This window comes from Nicotiana tomentosiformis, chromosome 2 (genome assembly GCF_000390325.3).
Source record: "Nicotiana tomentosiformis chromosome 2, ASM39032v3, whole genome shotgun sequence".
NCBI lineage: Eukaryota > Viridiplantae > Streptophyta > Magnoliopsida > Solanales > Solanaceae > Nicotiana > Nicotiana tomentosiformis.
The window spans coordinates 134501497-134522432 of record NC_090813.1 but is presented as its reverse complement, the minus strand read 5'-3'; the positions used below and the strand labels follow the sequence as shown (position 1 = coordinate 134522432).

General features: G+C 36.3%; 1 protein-coding gene across 1 annotated transcript; it reads left to right on the top strand.

The window, feature by feature from the left end:
* The first annotated feature begins 373 nt into the window (after positions 1 to 373).
* Positions 374 to 4342, top strand: LOC138905645 (uncharacterized). Its single transcript, XM_070194168.1, has 5 exons — positions 374 to 748; positions 1444 to 1742; positions 1881 to 2217; positions 3229 to 3279; positions 3788 to 4342. Exons 1-5 carry the CDS (start codon positions 374 to 376, stop codon positions 4340 to 4342), a joined length of 1617 nt encoding a protein of 538 aa, XP_070050269.1.
* Positions 4343 to 20936: the final 16594 nt, after the last annotated feature.

The following is a 20936-nucleotide window of genomic DNA, read 5'->3' as shown; positions in this document are numbered from 1 at the left end:
ATGGGATCCCAAAAATAAGTACCGAACACTCCCTGATAATAAGATTTACACACACTGTGGAAACACTGGTCACTACAATAGTGATTGCACTGCGAAAGAAAAGGCAGATCAAAAGAACAAAAATTTTGTTCTAGGGAAAAAATAGGTTGCCAAGTTGGGCTAAAAGGAAGTTGATTCATCCTTTTGCCTATATAAAGGGACCCAAACTAGTTTGGGTTCCTAAGAATAACCCCTGATTTCCTTTTGCAGGTCCAAGTGAAGGGGAGCAGCTAAATATGGTACATGGATAGTGGCCGCTCAAAGCATATGACAGGAAGCAAGAACCAGTTCCTTTCACTTGAGGACCTTAAATGAGGTAATATCTCCTATGGAAATGGGAAAAAAAGGTGAGATCATTGGGGTTGGAAAGGTAGGTAAGACTGACTTGATAGATGGACTAAAGCACAATCTAATAAGTGTATCACAATTATGTGATAGAGCAAATATGGTAGCATTCACATCTACCAAATGCTTTGTGATTAATCTTACCATTGACAAGATAGTTTTGCATAGAAAAAGAGTGAATAACATATATGTTGTAGATATGTCCACACTTTCAGAAAATGAATTCACTTGCTTAAGTGTGTTGGATAATGATCCCCTTCTTTGGCACAAAAGACTTGGACATGCCAGTCTAAGTCAACTAAACAAACTAGTCTCCAAGGATTTGGTGATAGGACTACCTAATATTAAGTTCAAGGAAGATAAAGTTTGTGAGGCTTGTGCAAGGGGAAAGTAGGTAAGATCCTCTTTTAAAAGCAAGAAAGTGGTAAGCACCACCAGGACGATGGAACTGGTCCATATGGATCTTTGTGGACCAATGAGAACATTGAGCAGATGTGGTAAGAGATATGTCATGGTGCTTGTTGATGATTACTCTAGGTTTACTTGGACATTATTTTTAATATCTAAAGATGAAGCATTTGATATGTTCACTTCTTTTGTTAGAAAAACTCAGAAACAACTAGGTAATCAACTTGCATCAATTAGGTCTGATCATGGTACTGAATTTGAGAATGGTAAATTTGCTAAATTTTGTGATGAGCATGACATAAATAATAATTTTTCTGCTCCGAGGACTCCACAACAAAATGGAGTAGTTGAAAGAAAGAATAGGACATTGGAAGAAATGGATAGGACTATGCTTCTTTCTAGTAAACTGCCCCATAGTTTCTGGGCAGAAGCTGTGAACACTGCATTTTACGTCATAAATAGGTGCATGACTAGACCTTGTGTTGAGAAGACTCCCTAGGTAAGTTTGATCCCAGAAGTGATGAGGGAGTATTCTTGGGACATTCCTCACATAGTAAAGCTTATAATATTTATAAATAAAAAAAGAACTATATGTATAGAAAAAAGTGTACATGTAGTTTTGATGAAACTAACATTCTTTTTGAGAGACAGGAACATGATGATGAAGCAATTTGGCTGGTAAGGAACTCAAATGAAACCACAGCTCAGACTGAAGCTTCACCAGAGAAAGGAACATGTCCTTCCACCCAGGGCAACTTGACAGAGGGAACTGAACTAAGAGGATTTGATCCTCAAACCTCTAGGGAACCTGTCTATGAATATATTCCTCAACAACAAAACATTGAAGGAATATCTAGGGGAAGCCAGCTATTTGTGAAACCTTACAAGTATCAAAGTTCTCATCCGATTGAGAACATAATTACTGATCCAACATCTGGAATCAAAAGCAGGTCTTCTTTGAAGAATATTTGTGCCTTTGATGCTTTTTTTTTAATCTCTAATTGAACCTAAAAATGTTGCTAAGGCTTTGCAGGATGCAGACTGGGTGAATACAATGCAAGATGAACTCAACCAAGTTTGGCATCTAGTACAAAACCCAAGGACAAATCAGTAATTGGTACAAAATGGGAGTTTAGAAATAAACTTGACGAAGATCGAACCATTATAAGAAACAAGGCAAGATTGGTGGTTCAAGGATATAGTCAAGGGGATGGCATAAACTATGATGAGACTTTTGATCCAATTACAATATTGGAAGCAATTAGACTTCTTATAGCCTTTGCTGCTTTCATGGAATTCACTCTCCATCAGATGGATGTCAAGAGTGACTTCCTCAATGGCTATCTAAAGGAAAAAGTATTTGTCAAGCAATCTCATGGATTTGAAATCAAGGAATGTCCTAATCATGTGTACAAGGTTGACAAGGTACTTTATGGGCTCAAACAGACTCCAAGAGCATGGTATGAAAAATTGTCAAAATTCTTGTTTGAGCATGGTTACAAGAGAGGTAAAATTGACAATACTTTGTTCTTGAAAGAAAAAAAGTAAAGATCTCTTGGTAGTTCAGATATATGTTGATTATATAATCTTTGGAGCAACTACTGATAAGTTAAGTAAGGAATTTGCTAAACTAATGGAGAGTGAATTTGAAATGAGTATGATGGGTGAGCTTAATTTCTTTTTAGGCTTACAAATTAAACAAAGTAACTATGATCCATCAGCAGAAGTATGTGAAAGAGTTGCTTTAAAAAGTTTTAAATAGAAGATTCCAAAAAAATTAACACTCCTATAGCAACAACCAAAAAATTAGATGTGGATGAACCTGGTTCATTTGTTGATCAGAAGTTGTATTGGGGAATGATTGGCTCCTTGTTATATCTTACTGCTAGCATACCTGACATTGTTTTCAGTGTAGGACTTTGTGCTAGATTTCAGAAAAATCTAAAGGAGTCGCACTTGACTGTTGTCAAGAGGATCTTGAGATACCTAAAAGGCACCAGTGACTCTGTCTATGGTATTCAAAGGTTGTATCCCCATACTTTGTGATAATACTAGTTCAATTAGTATGACCAGAACCCAGTCCATCACAAAAGAACTAAGCACATAGATATTGGGCATCGTTTTCAAAGGGATAATTTTTAGAGGTTTTGATCACTGTGGAATTTTGTGCTACTGATAAGGAAATTGCTGACATCTTCACAAAAGCTTTGAGTAGGGATCACTTTGAAAGGAACATGTTAGAATTAGGGATGATTAAGATCACCTAAAAGAAACCGATTCTAACTCAATGATTGGTTAGATAATTTGTGAATTTTGTGAATAATTAGATTAGATATTACTCAATATCATGCTTTTATTAGTATACTCTTGTGCCATGTGCTAAAATGTCTCACTGATGTCTAATGATATTATCCTTATTTTTTTGGAAAAAATCAGTCTTACACAAGAGAACTTTCAGTGAAGAACCTGGTTCATCGAGCTTATAAGGTATGTATTCTACATTCCGCATAATTTGAAATAACTTCATATAGATCATGAACTGAAACTTCCAATGTGATTTGACTTCTAGACTTTAAAAAGGTGTCATTATACACTCAAGCTTTCCCTCTTTAAATTGATCTGACCTTACCCTCTTATCTCAAATATTTTCAAAATATCAAAATCTCCAAAACCTCAAAACTCTCTCTATTTCTCTCAAGTTTCTGAACTGATCAAATGACAAACACCCATGAGAATCCCAAAAACTCTGAACCCTTCCTCACCACTTAAAGAACCTTTATCCATACTTTCAACCACCCGAACTCCCAAGAAAAAGCATATCAAAATGATTGCATGCAATACAGTGGCCAGTAGAGAACAAACTAAGAAATTGAGTGAGATGTTACCAGCCAGTCAAGCAGAAGAACCCTAAAAATCTGATGAGTCCTTCAAGTCTGCAACTGAGGGGGAAGAACCAGTTTCATCTAAAACTAAGCAGATAACTTCTGGGTTAAAGATTTCTGATGTTGCTGCTAAAATTGCTGAGAATCTTGAAAATAGGTTTGTGTTGTTTGGTATGATTGCCGATGTAGAAACTGGTCGGTCTGGAAAAATTGTTGGTAAAAATGAAAAAAAAAAGAGTGAGGTTGTTGAAATAGATGTGAAGGGAAAGGGAGAAGAAAGAGTGGTTGGATCTCCTTCACCCACTCTTGTTAGTTTGACTAAAGAAGCTGGAGCAATGATTGTATTAAGTGAAGAGATTAGTGATAATGAAGAGACTATGAATGAAAGTATGGAGCTAGAATCACAGGAGATAGGTGATGGTTCTGGTGATAGAAGTGCAGCAGATAGACTGGTTAGGTTAAGGAAACGGTTTCATGAACCAGTTCCTTCTCTTGCTAAAATAGACGAGTGTCCTGATCTGTTGCAAAAAGTGTCAGATAGTTACAATCAAAAGAAGAAGAACAAAGTTGGAAAGACTGCAGGAAAGGGCATGGGTGGCACTAAGAGAAAAATTGAATCCATGATTGTATTTGAAGTAGCCCCATTGGCCATGAGTGATATATGCTAAAATCTAGTTACTTAACTTAATTATTTAACTTTTCGATGATGCCAAAAGGGGGAAGATAAGGTGTGTTTTTGCTTTGGACTGTGATGTTTATAACCTAATAAACCTGGTCCTTGATGATTTGTGACTGTAAATGAAAAGGGGTCAACATTGTGTTGATGTTGAACTGAGTTGAAACAGGTTCCATGCTTATGAAAAGTATTGAGTTTGTTATCATCAAAAAGGGGGAATTTTTTGACCTGAGCGGTTTTGGTTTTGATGATTGACAAAGGAACACATGCATGAACCAGGTCCATGGACAGTGTATAGAGGTGACGGGCAGAATCAAGCAAAAGGCATGCACGTGAAAGGGATAAGTATAAGTTGTTATTTCTGATAATCCCTGAACGAAAAGGTTGCATATTTGATAAGGAGCAACACTCCTTACTTGAAAAGAACTCTATCCAAGATAAGAAAAGAGTTAGAAGTTGAAGTTAACTAGAACTCTTCCACCAAGGAAGAGTAAAGCATTAGACTTTTAGTTAATCTTTATTTACTAACTCTATATATATCGGTTTTGTTCTCTTTTACAGGCGATGCACACATACTGAAGTTAAGCACGAATTGAGAGCAAAATAGCAAGGTATTTTGTGAGCAATTCCTGTGAGATTTAAGAGTGCAATCCTGAAGCTACACGAACCAGATTGAAGAACCAGCTCCATAAAGAGTTTTATGTGTCTTTCTTTATTTCTAGTTGAAAGTGTAGTAGGCGTTTTGAGTTGTACCTTTCAGCTTTCTAAGAAGCAAATTATACTAGGTACCTGAGTTGTATCTTTCAAGTTAGAGTTAACTTGAAGTAGTTAAAACAGCCTGTGGCGTGTTGCTATAAGGGTTAGAGTTAATCCTTAGGTTTGCAAGAGGTTGTAAACTCTAGTTGTATTGTTCAAGTTAGAGTTAAATTGAAGAAGTCGCAACAGCCTGTGGCTGGTTGCTACAAAGGTTAGAGGTAATCCTTAGGTTTGCAAGAGTTTGTAAACTTTGTTTGATCAGAGTTGTAGTGAAGTGTTTGGAGAAAATCCTACTGGGTAGTAGGTCGTATTTTTTTTCACCTTTTGAGCCGGGTATTTTCCACGTAAAGCCCTTGTGTTCTTTACTTTCTGCATTTTTTTATTCTGCAACTATAGTGTAAGAAACGCATAGAAAAACGAAGTCATTCGATAATTCAGTGCACGCGAAAATCAGGCACCACACAAATCACCCCTCCTCTTTGTGGTATTGAAGTATAAAACATCATTTTCTTTTATTTTCTTTTTACTACAACAAGTCTCCGCACTTATACATACGATTTTCATCAAAGCCAAACACGCGACACAATCTCCAGACTTAGATCATAAAATCCTTCTACAAACACGCGACACAGTCTCCATACTTAGATCATAGAATCCGCAAAAAACACACAATACAATCTTTGGATCAAAATTATAAAGTTTTATAACGAGCTTGTGCTTAGAAATGAGATCGAGATGTCCTCCTCATAAGCACCATATAAAAAGGGCTCTCTTTTTTATGAGTCGAATGGTTACTTCCCAATCATAATATGCAATCGAAAGTCATGCACTCGTATTCGGTTCAAAACTGGTACTAATAAAGGGGTTGAGAAGAAAGAAAACCCTTCAAAGCGCACCAAAAGTTTTCAGCGAATCCCCACGTATATTCCTTTGTTGCTCAAATACGAATATAGTTTCGAAAAAAGGTCAAAATGAAATAACGCTTATGGTTAAGTTTTCTTGCTCATAAATTGGACAAGTAATTCCCGATCGCAGCAACGCCGCCGGATGCTAAGTATCTAGATTCGATCTAAGACTCGATCTCGGCAAAACAAATATACACTTAAGATCCTTCAAGGCCAACTAGAGTTATCACTCAATCTTGGAGTATATTTTCAGGGAACATAATTTCGAAAGAAGGTTAAAGAGAAAAAACCTTCACGATCAAGTAATAAATAATAAAACAAGGGAACTTTGAGACTCCATATAGACCGGTCTCATATCCCTGATTTATAATTATTCTTTGTTCATAGTTAATCATAAAACGACATTCAAATAAAGCTAAGTGTGAAGAACAAGCGAGACAATTACAAAAAATATGAAAAGAAAGTCAACGAACATTTATAAAATAGGAAGACGACCCGGTTATATACAACTAAGACGAATTTGGATATTGTTCAACGAGAGCAAAATATGTCACGCACAAAAAGGGCCAAAAAATATCCGACTGACGCGCCTAAAAAGATAATACATAATAAAATGGTACAACAGCCCAACAACAAAGCTTCATATAATATACACTAAAATGGGGGGAGGGGAGGAACTAACATAGGGACCACAGAGTCTTCGCTCTCAGAAATCTCCTCGTCAAACCTGGATAGCACCTGCTCCACTACTTGCTCTACAGTAGTAGCAGCCGCGTGAAACTCAACAACCATCTAAGGGAGGTCAAAGTTTCTATCTTGAACCGCACACAAAGTTTCTAAATGGGTTGTGAGGATCACCCAATTCCATTCTAGCTCACCTGCTTCTTTATCAGCTTGGCGGCGTGCCCTCAGTTTTCTGTAATAGCCCTCGAGCCTCATTGTGAAAGCCTCCTCCTGGTGCCTGTGACCCTTGAGAGTGTTTAGTTCAGCCTGCAATTGAGCAATTATTTCTTAAAGAGCGGTATTTGTCGATGAGGTTTGAGCATGCTCGTTCGCCCTCAAAAGGTTTGCTGCCTGGAGCTTCCGGTTGGACTCTGCGAGAATGGCTAAAGCCGCCTTTTGCTCTCCAGCTCCCTTTGCGCCAGCTCAACTTGCAACGACACAGACACCCACAAGGCCCGCAGATACTCGTTGTCCTCTTAAAGCCTGCAATTCTTTGTGCGTAGCTCAATGACTTCGGCCCAGGCATGCTCGACCTCCTCGGCCAGTGCCAATGGCCACCTTTTTGCCCTTTTTATTATTGCAGTGGTAAGAAAAAGGCTTTATACAAGAGAAAACAGAAAACTTAGTTTTCCCGGTACATGAGGGATAAAATCAAAGGAAAGTAATGTAACCTAGAGGAGGGAGGAAGTCATTAGGAGAGAAAATATTCCAAGTCAGGAGTATCTGGACCTGCATGGTGAGGGGAAGGATCTTAGGGACCCGTCTTGGAGCACAACTTTTAAGCAGTGGTTCCATAATTGGCCTCAACTACCGAACCGATAGGGAACACATTCATCGACACTATAGTTCGGTAGTTGGGACTCCACTTTCGCTACCTGCAGCACATCCACTCTGATTTGTGACGACATTATCAAGATTGTCCGGGGAGAGACATCCACCTCTCCCCGAATCGACAGCCTCCTTCTCTTCTAAGACAAGGTCAATCACCCTAGGCATCTCCTCCCTTTGGCTCTCGATCATCCAACGACAACGTAGGAGACATGCATTGATCCCCTTGGTAGCAGGATCACTGAAATACCGGACTTCATTTTCCAATTTGAGGAAACCCCCGGTAGTTATGTCCTGAATATGGGTAACTGCAAAATTAGAAGAGGAGAGTGCCCCGGTAGCTGATCTCCTCTCAAGTATACCTACAAAACACACGTGCTAGAGGGCGAGGAAGCAAAAATTGGAAAAACCCTTTTTCTTAAATATTTTTTTTGTGACCGATCACCATGATTCTTCTCCTTTCACCGGTCAAAAGAAATAGCCCTCCATGTCCTGTTATTTTCTTCACAGGCTTGCAAAATATTCTTTACCCAATCAAAAATCTCGGGTACAGGGGCAGAAAGGACCAAGCAAGCTGCACGAATATAATCACTATTAAAAAAGATAAGTGACTATAATTGCGATAAGGTCTGAAATATTTTACAAAACCTTACATGTAAATATCCATGCTTGCAGAAGCGGCGGGGAGGTTGGCTGGTACATGCGAAGCGTAGGAATCATCATAAACTAGTCAAACCATACCCGATAATAGTCATTGATAAGTGGGGATTTTGACTACTTATTAGCGTTGTTTAGCTTTCGTTTTCGTCCAAAAACGCTTAATTGTGTTCCCGAAAACTGAAAAAATATACTTAATTGCAGGAATATTAGAGAATGAGCTCCCAAGATGAAATCAAACTCAGGAATGAGTAATCTGAACTAAAGGACAAAAATATGCATAAAAGCTCAGAAGTGCGGACTGCAAAATATCATCTGCGGCCGCAGATTGTGAAGAAATTCCCATCAGAGAAATGTTCAAAGTGCGGCCAGCACATAAATTGTACGGCCACAGAAGCTGGGTTAAAACAAAAGTTCAGAGAACCTGCATCTCAAACTGCGGACCGCACAATTATTGTGCGGCCGCAAAAGAAGAGCCACGCGGCCGCACTCATATTTGTGCGGACCGCAGAAGAGCAAGGTACTGCCACACTCAGAACTGTGCGGACCGCAGAAAGAAAGCAGTGCGGCCGTAGATCAGACTTATACGGCCGCAGATTTCCACTGTTGTCAAGCTGAAGAAAAGTACGGACCGCACATGGAATTGTGCGGCCGCATAACCTCCGAAAGGGCATTTTTGTCCGAAAATTCTAGCTTTATATAAATAGAAAATTTTCACATTTTTAGGTTAGCTTTTAACATCAACTACTACAGTAGACGGTTTCTTTTACTCTTCTTAGTAGTTTTTGCTATTTTGAATTATTTGAACATAGATTTTGTCATCTTAATTATCAATATGAGTTTAATTATCATTTCTTCTCCTATTTCTTCTAGTTTGAGCATGAATAGCTAGATTTTCACTAGGGTTATGACTCAACCCTAGTGTGTAAACTTAATGGGTTTTTGATTTATTGTCTGTTTATGGTTGGGTGTTTATTATCTAGCATTGTTCTTGCTTTTATTTGAAGAATTAATGGTTGTAAACATTAATTCATGCCTATTTGACTTGGTCTCTACTTGAGAAAGAGAGACTTAGTCTAGAAAAATATGGCTAGCAAGAAATTAGGTCAATCGAAAGATTGATAAGCCTAATTCAAGGGTTGGACCTAGAGATAGTAAAACCCAACTTGAGCTTCTTATTAATTATTTTGTTCAATACCCATTTGGACTTGAGAAAGCCAAATTAGGCAAAATCACTCTCTGACCGAGAGGTATTGAGTGGGTACTTGAGTGTTGATAGTTATAATACACCCCGACCAATAAAACAAGTCTTAGAGTTTACAACCCATTAGGCAAACACCTAAGTGAAGTTCATAGCCGTAGGCCTTTTATATTATTTGAAAAGCAACAAAAACAATTTCCTAGTTTCATTCTTTGAATCACAATTGTAGTTTAATTTAAATTTTCAAACAAAAACAAATATTGCGGAAGTGTAAATTTAGATATACAAACTCATGCGCTAAGATATATACTACTAACACCCATTCATATAGCTCCCTGCGAAATTCGACCCCGACTCTTGTTGGGTATTACTATTGCATTGACCGTTTTCATAACCTTAAAGAGAGAAGTGAAATTGGACGAGATCAGTCATCCTCAGTACTTGTTATAAGGGAACGAGTTCCTCGTGCGATCAGGTATATCATTTCCCTCCAAAACAGCCAAGGGGGGTAGAGATGAATCAAATGATCAAAAGTGAAGTTTACTCAGTCCCGATCGGTAAAAAATTTGATAAAAGCAACTAACCTCCAAAATTGAGAGGCCAATTGCGCTAGATAGACCTAGTATCGGTGACAGAAGGCTTAAATAATTTCAGGGACAGGGAGCCCAAAGCCTATAGTGAAGGGTTTTTAGTAAAGATCATGAAGAAGCCCACAACGTAATGGGTGATCCGAGCCCCGTTGCCCACGGCAACAACTTCCACATCGATGTCCCGACCGCAGTCAACCCTTACCTAAGAAAGGTGCTCCTCCACATTAAGGACTTATATTCTTCCATTAACCTGCCATTACCTACATCTTGGCAGTCTCCGTGAAACGAAGGCCTAAGGAATTATCTCCTCGGCAAGATCTTCCGACCCTATTTCGTCGGGAACTTTCATCGTATGTGCCTTCCCTTTTCTACATGCAAAAGACACCGGATCATTTAACAGAGATTCAGAGGATGCGTTTTGGGAAGAAAACATGATTGAATCAGATTGCTGCAAACAGAGATCGGTCTCCTTCGAAAGTTTCTTTGGGAGTTAATACGAAAATTATTAGTAAAGTAGTGGACTCTTCTTATAGTTAATGGTGGGCTAAATAAGGGGACATAAGATCATTATGGCGAGTAACCGCTCATGGAGCGCCACGTGCTCTAGTAGCTTAATCGAAGAGGTGTTGTCGAATGAAACCCAAGGGCAATAATTAAGGATTTAATGTACGACACATCTTTGAAACTATTAGTGGTCTTTCCAATTTATTTCTCGCCAAAGAAAATTCGTAACTCTTCCGCTTTTCGGATATATTTTATTAAGTATTCAGAAAGTGGAAGACTGTATGTATGGGATAAAACTTCGAACCCACTAGGTGGATCGACGGGGGTGTGACATGTGAAAGTCATGGCCTTGTATGAGTCATGTACTCGGGGTATTACGGCTGGTGGCCCCAGTTGGGGGCTTCAGGATTATTGTCACGAGTATCTCAAGGAAATGATTCTGTCTCGGAATGATCGAGGCCATCATTGACCGATTGGGCAATGCCACTAGGCCCATCAGATCTCTTTCTTTGGGTCCTGACCCTGATACCAGCTGGAGCGTATTCTCACCAACCCTCTGACATCAGCCATCATCGAACTTTGTGCCGAGCCAGAGATGTCTTTTTAATAGCCTTTTTTCTCACTGTCGCATGGTCTTGTAAAAAAAAGGTGCTTTCGATTTTATATAGATAGCTTCTCAGAGAAGCCAAATAAAATTATCATTCTCCCTTTCTGTATCATCTCTCTAGGAGAACACTTGCAAATACACAAAGCTCACTATTGTATTTTCTTGAACTCTTGCCTTGTTCATTGCTATAACTTTTATCTTAGCTTTCATACGTGTTATATGGATCACACAAAAAGATAAAGGGTTTTGGATCAATCATGCTACACTTGCCTTTAACCCCTTCTTTATTAAAATAACTGTTAAAGCGGATAAACAATTTTTCCTATAGACAGCAATGGCTACATAAATTTACACCAAATAATATTTGCCTACATGCTCAAAACGGGTCAAAATTCAGTACAAACATTACATTTAAACTTTAATACCATCTAGTGTTATAGTCTCAAGTAAACAAAATTCTCGTCAATTAAATTCAGTTCCTATCAAACTAGAATGAATCTGGTCGTTAACTCAACCAAAACCATTAGGTAGAGAGAAGTTTTTGGTAAAAAAGAAGAAAAGGGAAAAGAGGAATGGTTGTGAGAAACTTTCTAAGAACCATATTGTATCCTTTTTATGTTGATAGGACAAGCAAAACGACACACGGCCAACGTAATTGTTTATTCTCATCAATCATGAAAAAGGTAATATTCTCCTCATCATCAGAGCCAACTACAGCAAGGTCACTCATGTTTGTGGTAAATTCTTCTCCGCTATAGCATAAGCAGAAGTTCAAAAGATGCAAGTATGCAACAACCAGCCACCACACGCAACTCAGACATATCCCCCTTGATTTCTTCCATATTACATCACTACTAGTATAGTACTAATGGCAGATTCAACCATAAGTTCGCCAAACCGGCAGGACTCCATTCTTTGGGATCGAACCATATATTAATATACGAAATTAAATATATATAGAATTAAATGTACATATTAAAAAATTTACTCTTTTTAAATCAAAATGAATATATATATATATATATATATATATATAAAACCTAAATTATGAAACTGTTACCACAAAATCTTTAATGACGAGAACTAGCAGTGATGGAGACACCTTGTCAATTAACACTCTTCCCATCGAAAAATCATATTATCTAATTAAATCTATTTTTATGTATATATACTATGTATAATTACCTTAACTTTTTCGTATATTTAATTTTTATGTTTTGACTCTCCTAGATAAAAATATTACTCCCTCCGTTTCAATTTATGTGAACTTGTTTGACTGTGCACGAAATTTTAGAAAAAATTAAGACTTTTGGAATTTGTGGTCCTAAACAATTCAAAAAGGGGGCCAGAGTATTTGTATGGTTATAAAAGTTTCTCATTAAGGGTAGAATTGTAAGTTTAAGTAAAATTATTTTTAAATTTAAAAAAAAATTATTTTTTTTGAAACGAACTAAAAAGAAAATAGATTTATGTAAACCGAAACAAAAGTACCGTAGAATAGCATGAAAGCAAAGAAGCCAGCCAAAGGAAGAGTGCATTGCAACAACCAGCATGAGTCGACACTCGTATTGGTCGTACTTTGTTGCGTTCCTTTAACAAAATAAAGAAAAACAAAAAAAATATTAATCGTACACAAAATCGAGTTAGGACCCTCACCTCTTCAATAGTACAATCAATTATAAATGGGTCTACCGGTTAAAAAACGCCCATAGAAAGTGGTTTTGCCCCGCAAAAAATATTGTGTGCTGTCCCCTACCACAACACCCTTTCCCTTCCTAGCCTTTAGGTTTTCTGTGCGAACAGAAAAACAATGAACAGAGCTCATGTGGCGGAGACATCGTGTTATTCAGCACTGCTTAGTCAATTGTTTTTAGTAACATATGACAGTAATATAGTTACAAAGGTATATACTTTATTTCATCCGATTCAATTTAGAAAAGAAAATTTGGTTCGACACGAAATTTAAGAAAAAAAAGGAAGACTTTCAAAACTTGTGAACCTAAAAATTTAAGAGGTAAAAATTTTGTGGGGGTAATGATATTTGTGTGGTTATAAAAGCTTCTCATTAAAGATAAAATGAGTAAATTGAAGAGTTTAAAGTTGAATTATTTCCAATTGTAAAGTGTTTTTTGGAACGAACTAATAAGGAAAGTGTATCATTTAAACTGAAACAAACGAAGCAATACATATTTACATATACTTTTTTTTGGGTACACTAGAAAATATTAACTAAATTTCCTAGAATCTTTTATAGTCACCGTTACTATAAATCTACCAAGAGTAAAAATTCCATTTTCTTGACTGCATTTCCCCAGATAAGCACATTTTCTTCGTTTTTGTGCCCTTCTCTTGCCAGGAAATTTATACATTTTTAGCCTTCCTCCCGATATGTATATCCTTGTTGGCTTCCAACTAGTATCTGAAATTTGAAAAAATTTATTTTGTGCCTTACACAACTGACACTAGTTGTATGAGACATCTTTTTTGTCTCACAATTTTGTGGTCCCAGAATATTTTGGACCCAGATATGTAAGATATGAGTCCACAAATATGTGAGATAAAAAGAACACCGTAAAATCCCTCCTGAAATCTTCAATAATAGCCTAAAAGAGTGATATTGTATGTGTTCCTCCTTGATAAGACTGACAGCAATTTAACAATTCGTTTTCATTTCTAACTCTCTATTTATATCCCATTCTTTTGCTAATACTTTCAAGATAATGTAGCGCATACATTGAATTAATTTGGGACATATATTAATAAACTTTAGCTAGAGTCAAATTCATGTATAAGTCTATATGTAACAATAGATGGATACTAACACTAATTTGTGTATTTGTCACTATTCCCCCAACACACAGCAAATTAATTATCTATGAGGTTTTCTCTTCCTACGTATTTTTGGTAGAAGATGAAGAAAACCACGAATGGGTTGGAGAGAAAAACCAGTGCGAAAAATGTTGAACGGACGCTCGTGGTTTTTCCCCAACAAACAGTCGTATGTTTGTTGGAATGGGAAGGAATCCCCCCATTGTCATTGGTCTTGTCTCGTAGTCTTGTCGCCAACATATATAGTTGTAGATTAAAATGTCCGGTAAGTTTCTTTCTTACTTTATATATTCTGCAAATCTAAGCCACTGTCCTGGTCACTCTGGAAGGGACGTTTAACTACTGTTGTAACCTTACAATTATTTTCCATCACCTTCAAATGCAAATATATTCTCTAACTCACTCATGTTTCTCTCTGTCACTCTCCCCGCAACACCCCTTGAATTCGTTTCTTTGTTCAGACAAAGTATTACGCGAACTCTATTTGGACAAACTACTGGGAATCTCTAATAGATCAACAGTGTTTGTTAATCACATAAAATAGTCACATGCTCATGTTTAAACAAATAATCAGAGCCATGATTAAATTAATTAATGACACTTATTGTTTAACAGATATTGTTTGTTAATCAATAAACTAATCAAAGCCATAAATAACATGCCAATGTCGAGGTCAGCGGCATCTGGCTGTTCTACATCTGTGTAATATGTACAAGCTAGAAACACCAAAATTATATATTGAGTATGCGAATTATAAGGTCCATATAGGGAGCCAATATAATTGGAAAACTTATATATACGCAATAAGAAGAAGATGGGTAAAGTTTATGAGTGGTCGTTCGACTTTGTATTCATTATCAAAAAAATATTTTTTTTTATATTACGTGGAAGTCATTTAATTTTGTGTTCATTACCCAAAAGTTATTTTTCTTTCTTTTATCATTTTACTATGCTCTAGTTAGCACAATAGTCACTTTAACAAAATTTTATAAAACTTTACCTGAAAATTCTATTATGTCATTGACATTATAAATCCTCTCATTTAAGTAATACCTTCTATTTCATATACTACTCCATATAATATACTTTTACCTAAATATTTTACTTATAATTAAATAACTTAATATTATTTTATTTCTTATTTTTATAATATTCGTACATTAATTTTCTCTTAACGTCAATTTTCAAGATAAAAAAGGGCAACCTGGTGCACTAAACTCCATCAATGCGCGGGTTCCGGGAAAGGGCCAGACCACAAGGGTATATCGTACGCAACCTTACTTTGCATTTCTGCAAGAGCCTATTTTCACGACACGAACCCGTGACCTCCTGGTCATATGGCAGTAACTTTACCAGTTACGCCAAGGCTCCCTTCAATTTTTGTAACGATCCGACCGATCGTTTTGAGATTTAGCGTTTCATTCGGTGGTTTGAAACTATGAGTAGTTTCATATTATGTATTATGACTTGCGTGTATGGTTGGTTTCGATTTTTGAGCGGTTGGGGATTGATTTGGAAGAATGATTCTCGTTTTAGAAGCTTTAAGTTGGAGGAGTTGACCAAGATTTGACTTTTGGGTAAACGGAATCGGAATCATATTTTAATTATTCCAATAAGTTTGTATGATGATTTTGGACATGTCCACAAAGTTTGATTAGATTCCGATGAGTTTTGGATAAGTTTGGGTTGTATGATGATTGTTTTCGAATTCGACGTCGATTAGAGCATAAAGGTTATCATATTGAGCAAACGACCTTTGATTCGTGTTTCGACAAAACCATTATATCTGTATCGTAATTTTGGAACCATAGCAACTGGAATCATCAAGCTTCGACATCGTATGAGGAATTTATGGTCATTTTACTAACAATTGGGTTATGAGATTTTTTATATTAATTACGAAATTACCACTGAATTCGTATTTAAAAATCTGCACTATTTTCAAATATTGAAACCAATATATCTCCTTCATTATAAGGTCAAATGGAATGATACAAAAGCCTAAATTGACTGGAATTTCACGAGGAATTTATTGAATCAAATAGAGTGATTCAAAAGCGAGTTTCGGGATTGTTTGACATAAAAAACGAGACAAAATAGCTAGGCATTTTTGGCTATTAATGTTGTTGGAGTTTTTCTCAACTTGAAAGTTTGGGATTGGGAGAATTCAAGGATGTTCTTCAAGTTTCTTCCACGGGGTAAGGTCTAAACAATAACCTAAGTATTTTTCTTTGATTCATTCCCTTGGTTTAAGCTTTAATCCACAATTTTAATTGAAAATCTACTTAATTCTTTAAATCAAGACCTAGAGTTATGTCCTAAATTTTAAAAATTAAAAATTAGTTAGAGGCGTTTATTTCTCGATTCCTTTTGGGTCTTGTTCTCCTATATTAGGAGAACAACATACTCGAATTTGGCGAGTTTTGGAGGAGTATTTCGGGAGATATGGGACCCAATTAGTGTGGGTTGGACTTTTGGGTTATGAACACCCAAGAGTGTTATTTTGGCGAATTGGTTGAGCTATCGGACTCCGATTTAACCGATGTTCATTCGTGTGAGCTTGCATTGGTTCTGGCTTCGCTCAGGTAAGCTTGGATTCAGAATACAAGGCGGCGGCATTGACTTTTGTTGATTCTTTTTGGGAATATATAAGGATCATAACTTTATTTATTGTAATTGATTTCTCTTACATTGTTTTATGTTATTAAGTCATTTTTTGTTAAATTTGAGCCATGTGGAGGCGAATTTTAGGGGGAAAGCTATTTCGGAGGGTTGAGTTGGCCTAGTTGAGGTAAGTATCTTGCCTAACTTTGTGTGGAAAAAACTACCCCTTAGGATTTGGGTTGATTGTACTGTTTGTGTTATGTGAAAACTGTGTATGTAAGGTGACGAGTGAGTACACGGGCTATATATGGTATTTGACTGATTTAGATTATCTAGTCTCTTTCCATGCATTTAATTGAATTGTCATAACATATTATATCTCTCATTGTTAATCTACTCTTACATGCTATATTTGACGTTGTTAGCACTTGTTCTACCTCTTACTTGTTATTTTGCTCTTATATGATTTAGTTGAAGTTATTGCCTTCCTTATTATCTTGTTACCTCTTAATTGTTGAATCACTTTTAATTGAAGTTATCATTTCGTGGAATATCATCTTGTTGAGTTATTGGAGTTGAAATTGTAATAGCTATTATCACATTGAGGCGAAGTTGTTAATTGTTGAGATACCTTTCCTTGTTGAACATTTTCATTCATTTTGTTATTGTTGAAATTCTTGTACATATTGGTGGTTGAGCCATGGGCTGTTTGTTATGGAAATATTGAATTGTTCATCCCTTCCATGACTCTGTACTTATTTGCTACTTGCCTTAACTGTTTTACTTGCACACCTTAATTGTCACGTGCTTTACTTGTCTTATTATTTTTGTAATATTTGTTGCATTCTTTTGATTATTACATGGTTTCTTTATTGCCTTGAACTCATACCCTTTGATTGTAGAAATTCTTGTAAATTGAGTTATTGGATTATTTATGTATATTGATATTGTTTGTGGATCGGGTTGCACGCCGCAACGGGAATTGAAGGATAATAAATTGAAATGGTGGAATAAGGGAGGATTATGATATTGATAAATAATGATATGGTAGGATTAGGTTGTGCGCCGTAACGATTTAAGTATATAATAATTGATATTGATAAATGATAATATTGTGGAATAAGGGAGAATTATGATATTGATAAATAATAATATGGTGGGATCGAGTTGCGCGATGCAACGGTTTGTGTACGTAATGATTGATATTGATAAATGATAATATGATGGAATAAGGGAGGGTTATGATGTTGATTAATGATGATATGGTGGGATCCGGTTGTGCGCCGCAACGGATTATGTGTGTTGTACTGTTTGTTGTTGTTGTGGTGTTAGTTTCAACATTTTTATATGAGATCACGAGGTTTGTTATTCTGGGCTTTCTAATAGTGAGGTTTGAATTCATTTTCATAAACTAACTGCTTTACTTTCATTTCCTGTTTTCTTTCCCTGTTATTATTATTTAATTGTGTGGAGTTATTATATCATATTTTGTTGAGTTGTCCATTACATAATTTGTTGAGTTATTATATTATATTCTATGTGCCTCTTAAGATAGAACTCGTTATCTCACTCGATGCCTTATTATTCTAAATGCTTTGCGCAGTACTTTCACTATAATTGGGTTCTCAAATTATACTCATCACCCTGTTAGATGTTTACCTTACTTAATGGTTTAAATAAAAGAATTATTAACATGTTTTATTCTATGTGACTCTTAAGATAGAACTCGTTATCTCACTCGGTGCTTTATTATTCTAAATGCTTATCGCAATACTTTTACTATAATTGGGTTCTCAAATTATACTCATCACCCTGTTAGATGTTTACCTTACTTAAAAATATTATTATATTTTTTCTTAACAAATTCTATATTTAATTTGTTAATTTAACTGATATTTTGTTTTGTTTGAAAATGATACTTTTACTCAATTTTATTGATTTCTAAACTAAACCTATCTTATACTATATTTCCTATAAATTGTATATTATTTTACTTTACTCGATCTCTAAAATAAACTCATTATTTCATTTGACACCTTACTTTACTCAAAATTGCTATTATGTTTTATGGTGTTTAAATATATCTTTCGTTCATCTAAATTAATATTTATCACGGTTGCAAAGTACATGGTAGAACGTGGGCTTTGCCATGCGAAGGTGATTGTTATTGTAGGCACGAGGCACCATATGTGTAAGATTTGGAAATTGTGGTCTATGACTTGTGTTTTATGAGGTATGGTGCATCGAGGTAATTCTTGTTGTAAGTCCATGCGTTGGGAGCGATTTAATTATATGAGTTGTCATCCGTTTTTCCTTATTTGAGTTCATTTACATCTCATCGGTGTTCTGATTATGTTGTTTCTTTATTACTCGTTCACTACTTGCTACCATTTATATTTCTATTACTTCATTGTTGGTTGTAAATCAATAATATTTTCGCCGTTGGTCTTACATTGATGCTCTTTCCATTATTAGATTATGTATATCTTGAATAAGTTTCTATGTCTAGTAGGTGTCTTGACCTGGCCTTGTCACTACTCTACCGAGGTTAGGATTGATACTTATAGGGTAATGCTGTGGTATACTCATGCTACGCTTCTACACATTTTTGTGCAGATCCAAATATTCTGATTGTATTGTTGAGAGTTGCGTCTGCACGGCAGGAGACTTCAAGGTATACCTTCTTGATGTTCGCAGGCCTCGGAGTCACCATCTTACTTCATTATGCTACTGTTAAATTGTAATTCAAACCAGTATTGTGTTTAGAAATTCTAGTGTGTTTTAGTAGTGCTTATGACTCCGTATTACCGATTTTTGGGAAACGTATAACTATTGGCCGCTTGCGGATATGTATGTCATTTAATGGTTTATGATAAACAATTAAATAGTTCAATTCTGTCATTAAATCAGCATGTGTTAGGCTTAAGGTGCCATCATGACATCACAAGGTGGGAAATTCGGGCCGTGACAATTTTCAAGATATAAATGTATATTAAATATGTTAGCAACATTATGGAGAACAAATATCAAGTCAACGTTCTTAACCATGCCTAATGAATTTTTTTTACTAAAAATTATAAAATCAAAGATCATAGATTTATCATCCAAGCCATATTCATTAATTTAACAAATAAGATACCCAAATTGATGTAATGAACTGATCGATCATTTTGAGAATTAGCGTCTCGTTCGGCGGTTTAAGGTCTCGAGCAACTATGTATTATGTGTTATGACTTGCGTGTACGGTCGAGTTCAGTTTTTGGCTGATTTGGGGTCAATTTGGAAGAAGGATTCTTATTTATGAAGCTTATGTGGTAAGAGTTGACCGGAATTGGACATTTGCGTAGACAACTCCGAAATAATGATTTGACAATTCCAATAGCTTCGTATGATGACTTTGGACTTACGCGTGCGTCTGGATTTGGATTTGAAGGTCCGTATTGTAATTTGAAGCATTTCAGCGAAAATTAGAAAATTAAAATTTTGGAAGGTTGAGAGGTTTGACCGAGAGTTGACTTTGGTGATATCGGGCTCGAAATGTGATTCCGAGAGTTGGATTAGCTCTGTTATTTCATTTGGAACTTGCATGCAAAATTTGGCATCATTCCTGGTTGATTTGATATGTTTCGACGTGAGTTTTAGAAGTTAGAAGATTTAGAAATTTATAAGTTCGATTCGTGGTGCGATTTATAGTTTCGACGTTGTTTGATGTGATTTGAGACCTCGATCAGGTCCGTGTTATGTTATGGAACTTGTTGGCATATTTCGACGGGGGTTCCGAGGGCCTCGGGTGTGTTTCAGATGAGCTACGGGCCATTTTCTCATCTATTGGATGACTGTTCTGATCTGGTGTCCTCTTATACGCGATTGCGAAGTCCATTCCGCGTTCGCGTAGGTCGTTTTGGTGGATGGACCTTTTCCTTTTCGCGTTCATATTTTCGCGTTCGCGTAGCATTACTCAGCAACTGGTATATTTTCTCTTTCGCGATTGCACGTTCTGGTTCGCGGTCGCATAGTACATTTGTTGGGGGCATCAGCTGTTCTTTTATTCACGATCGCATGAGTTCATACGCGATCGCGTAGTATAGTTTTCAGGCAGTAGTTATTTTCTTCTATGAGGTCGCTTTATTTCTTCCACGATCGCGATGTGTAAATGCTTGGGCAGCAGAATACCATTTTTCATCTTTTGAGCTAGAGACCTCGGTTGAGGATTTTTGAGGGGTTCTTCACGTGGTTGTTCGGGGTAAGTGATCTTTACCCGATTTTGATTTTATTTCATGGTTTTATCTTTGTTTTCATCATTAAATTAGAGAATTTAGTAGGAAATTTTGTAAAATCTTTCAAAAGTGTAAGTTGATGATTTGAACGACGAATTGATATTG

Bases quoted from the DNA above. Each gene is read 5' to 3' on its own strand.
- LOC138905645 (XM_070194168.1), top strand. From the start codon at position 374: ATGGGAAAAAAAGGTGAGATCATTGGGGTTGGAAAGGTAGGTAAGACT. The intron at 749-1,443 runs GTTTGTGAGGCT...TTTGAGAGACAG, and splicing joins TTAAGTTCAAGGAAGATAAA to GAACATGATGATGAAGCAAT. The intron at 1,743-1,880 runs GTCTTCTTTGAA...TTTGGCATCTAG, and splicing joins ACATCTGGAATCAAAAGCAG to TACAAAACCCAAGGACAAAT.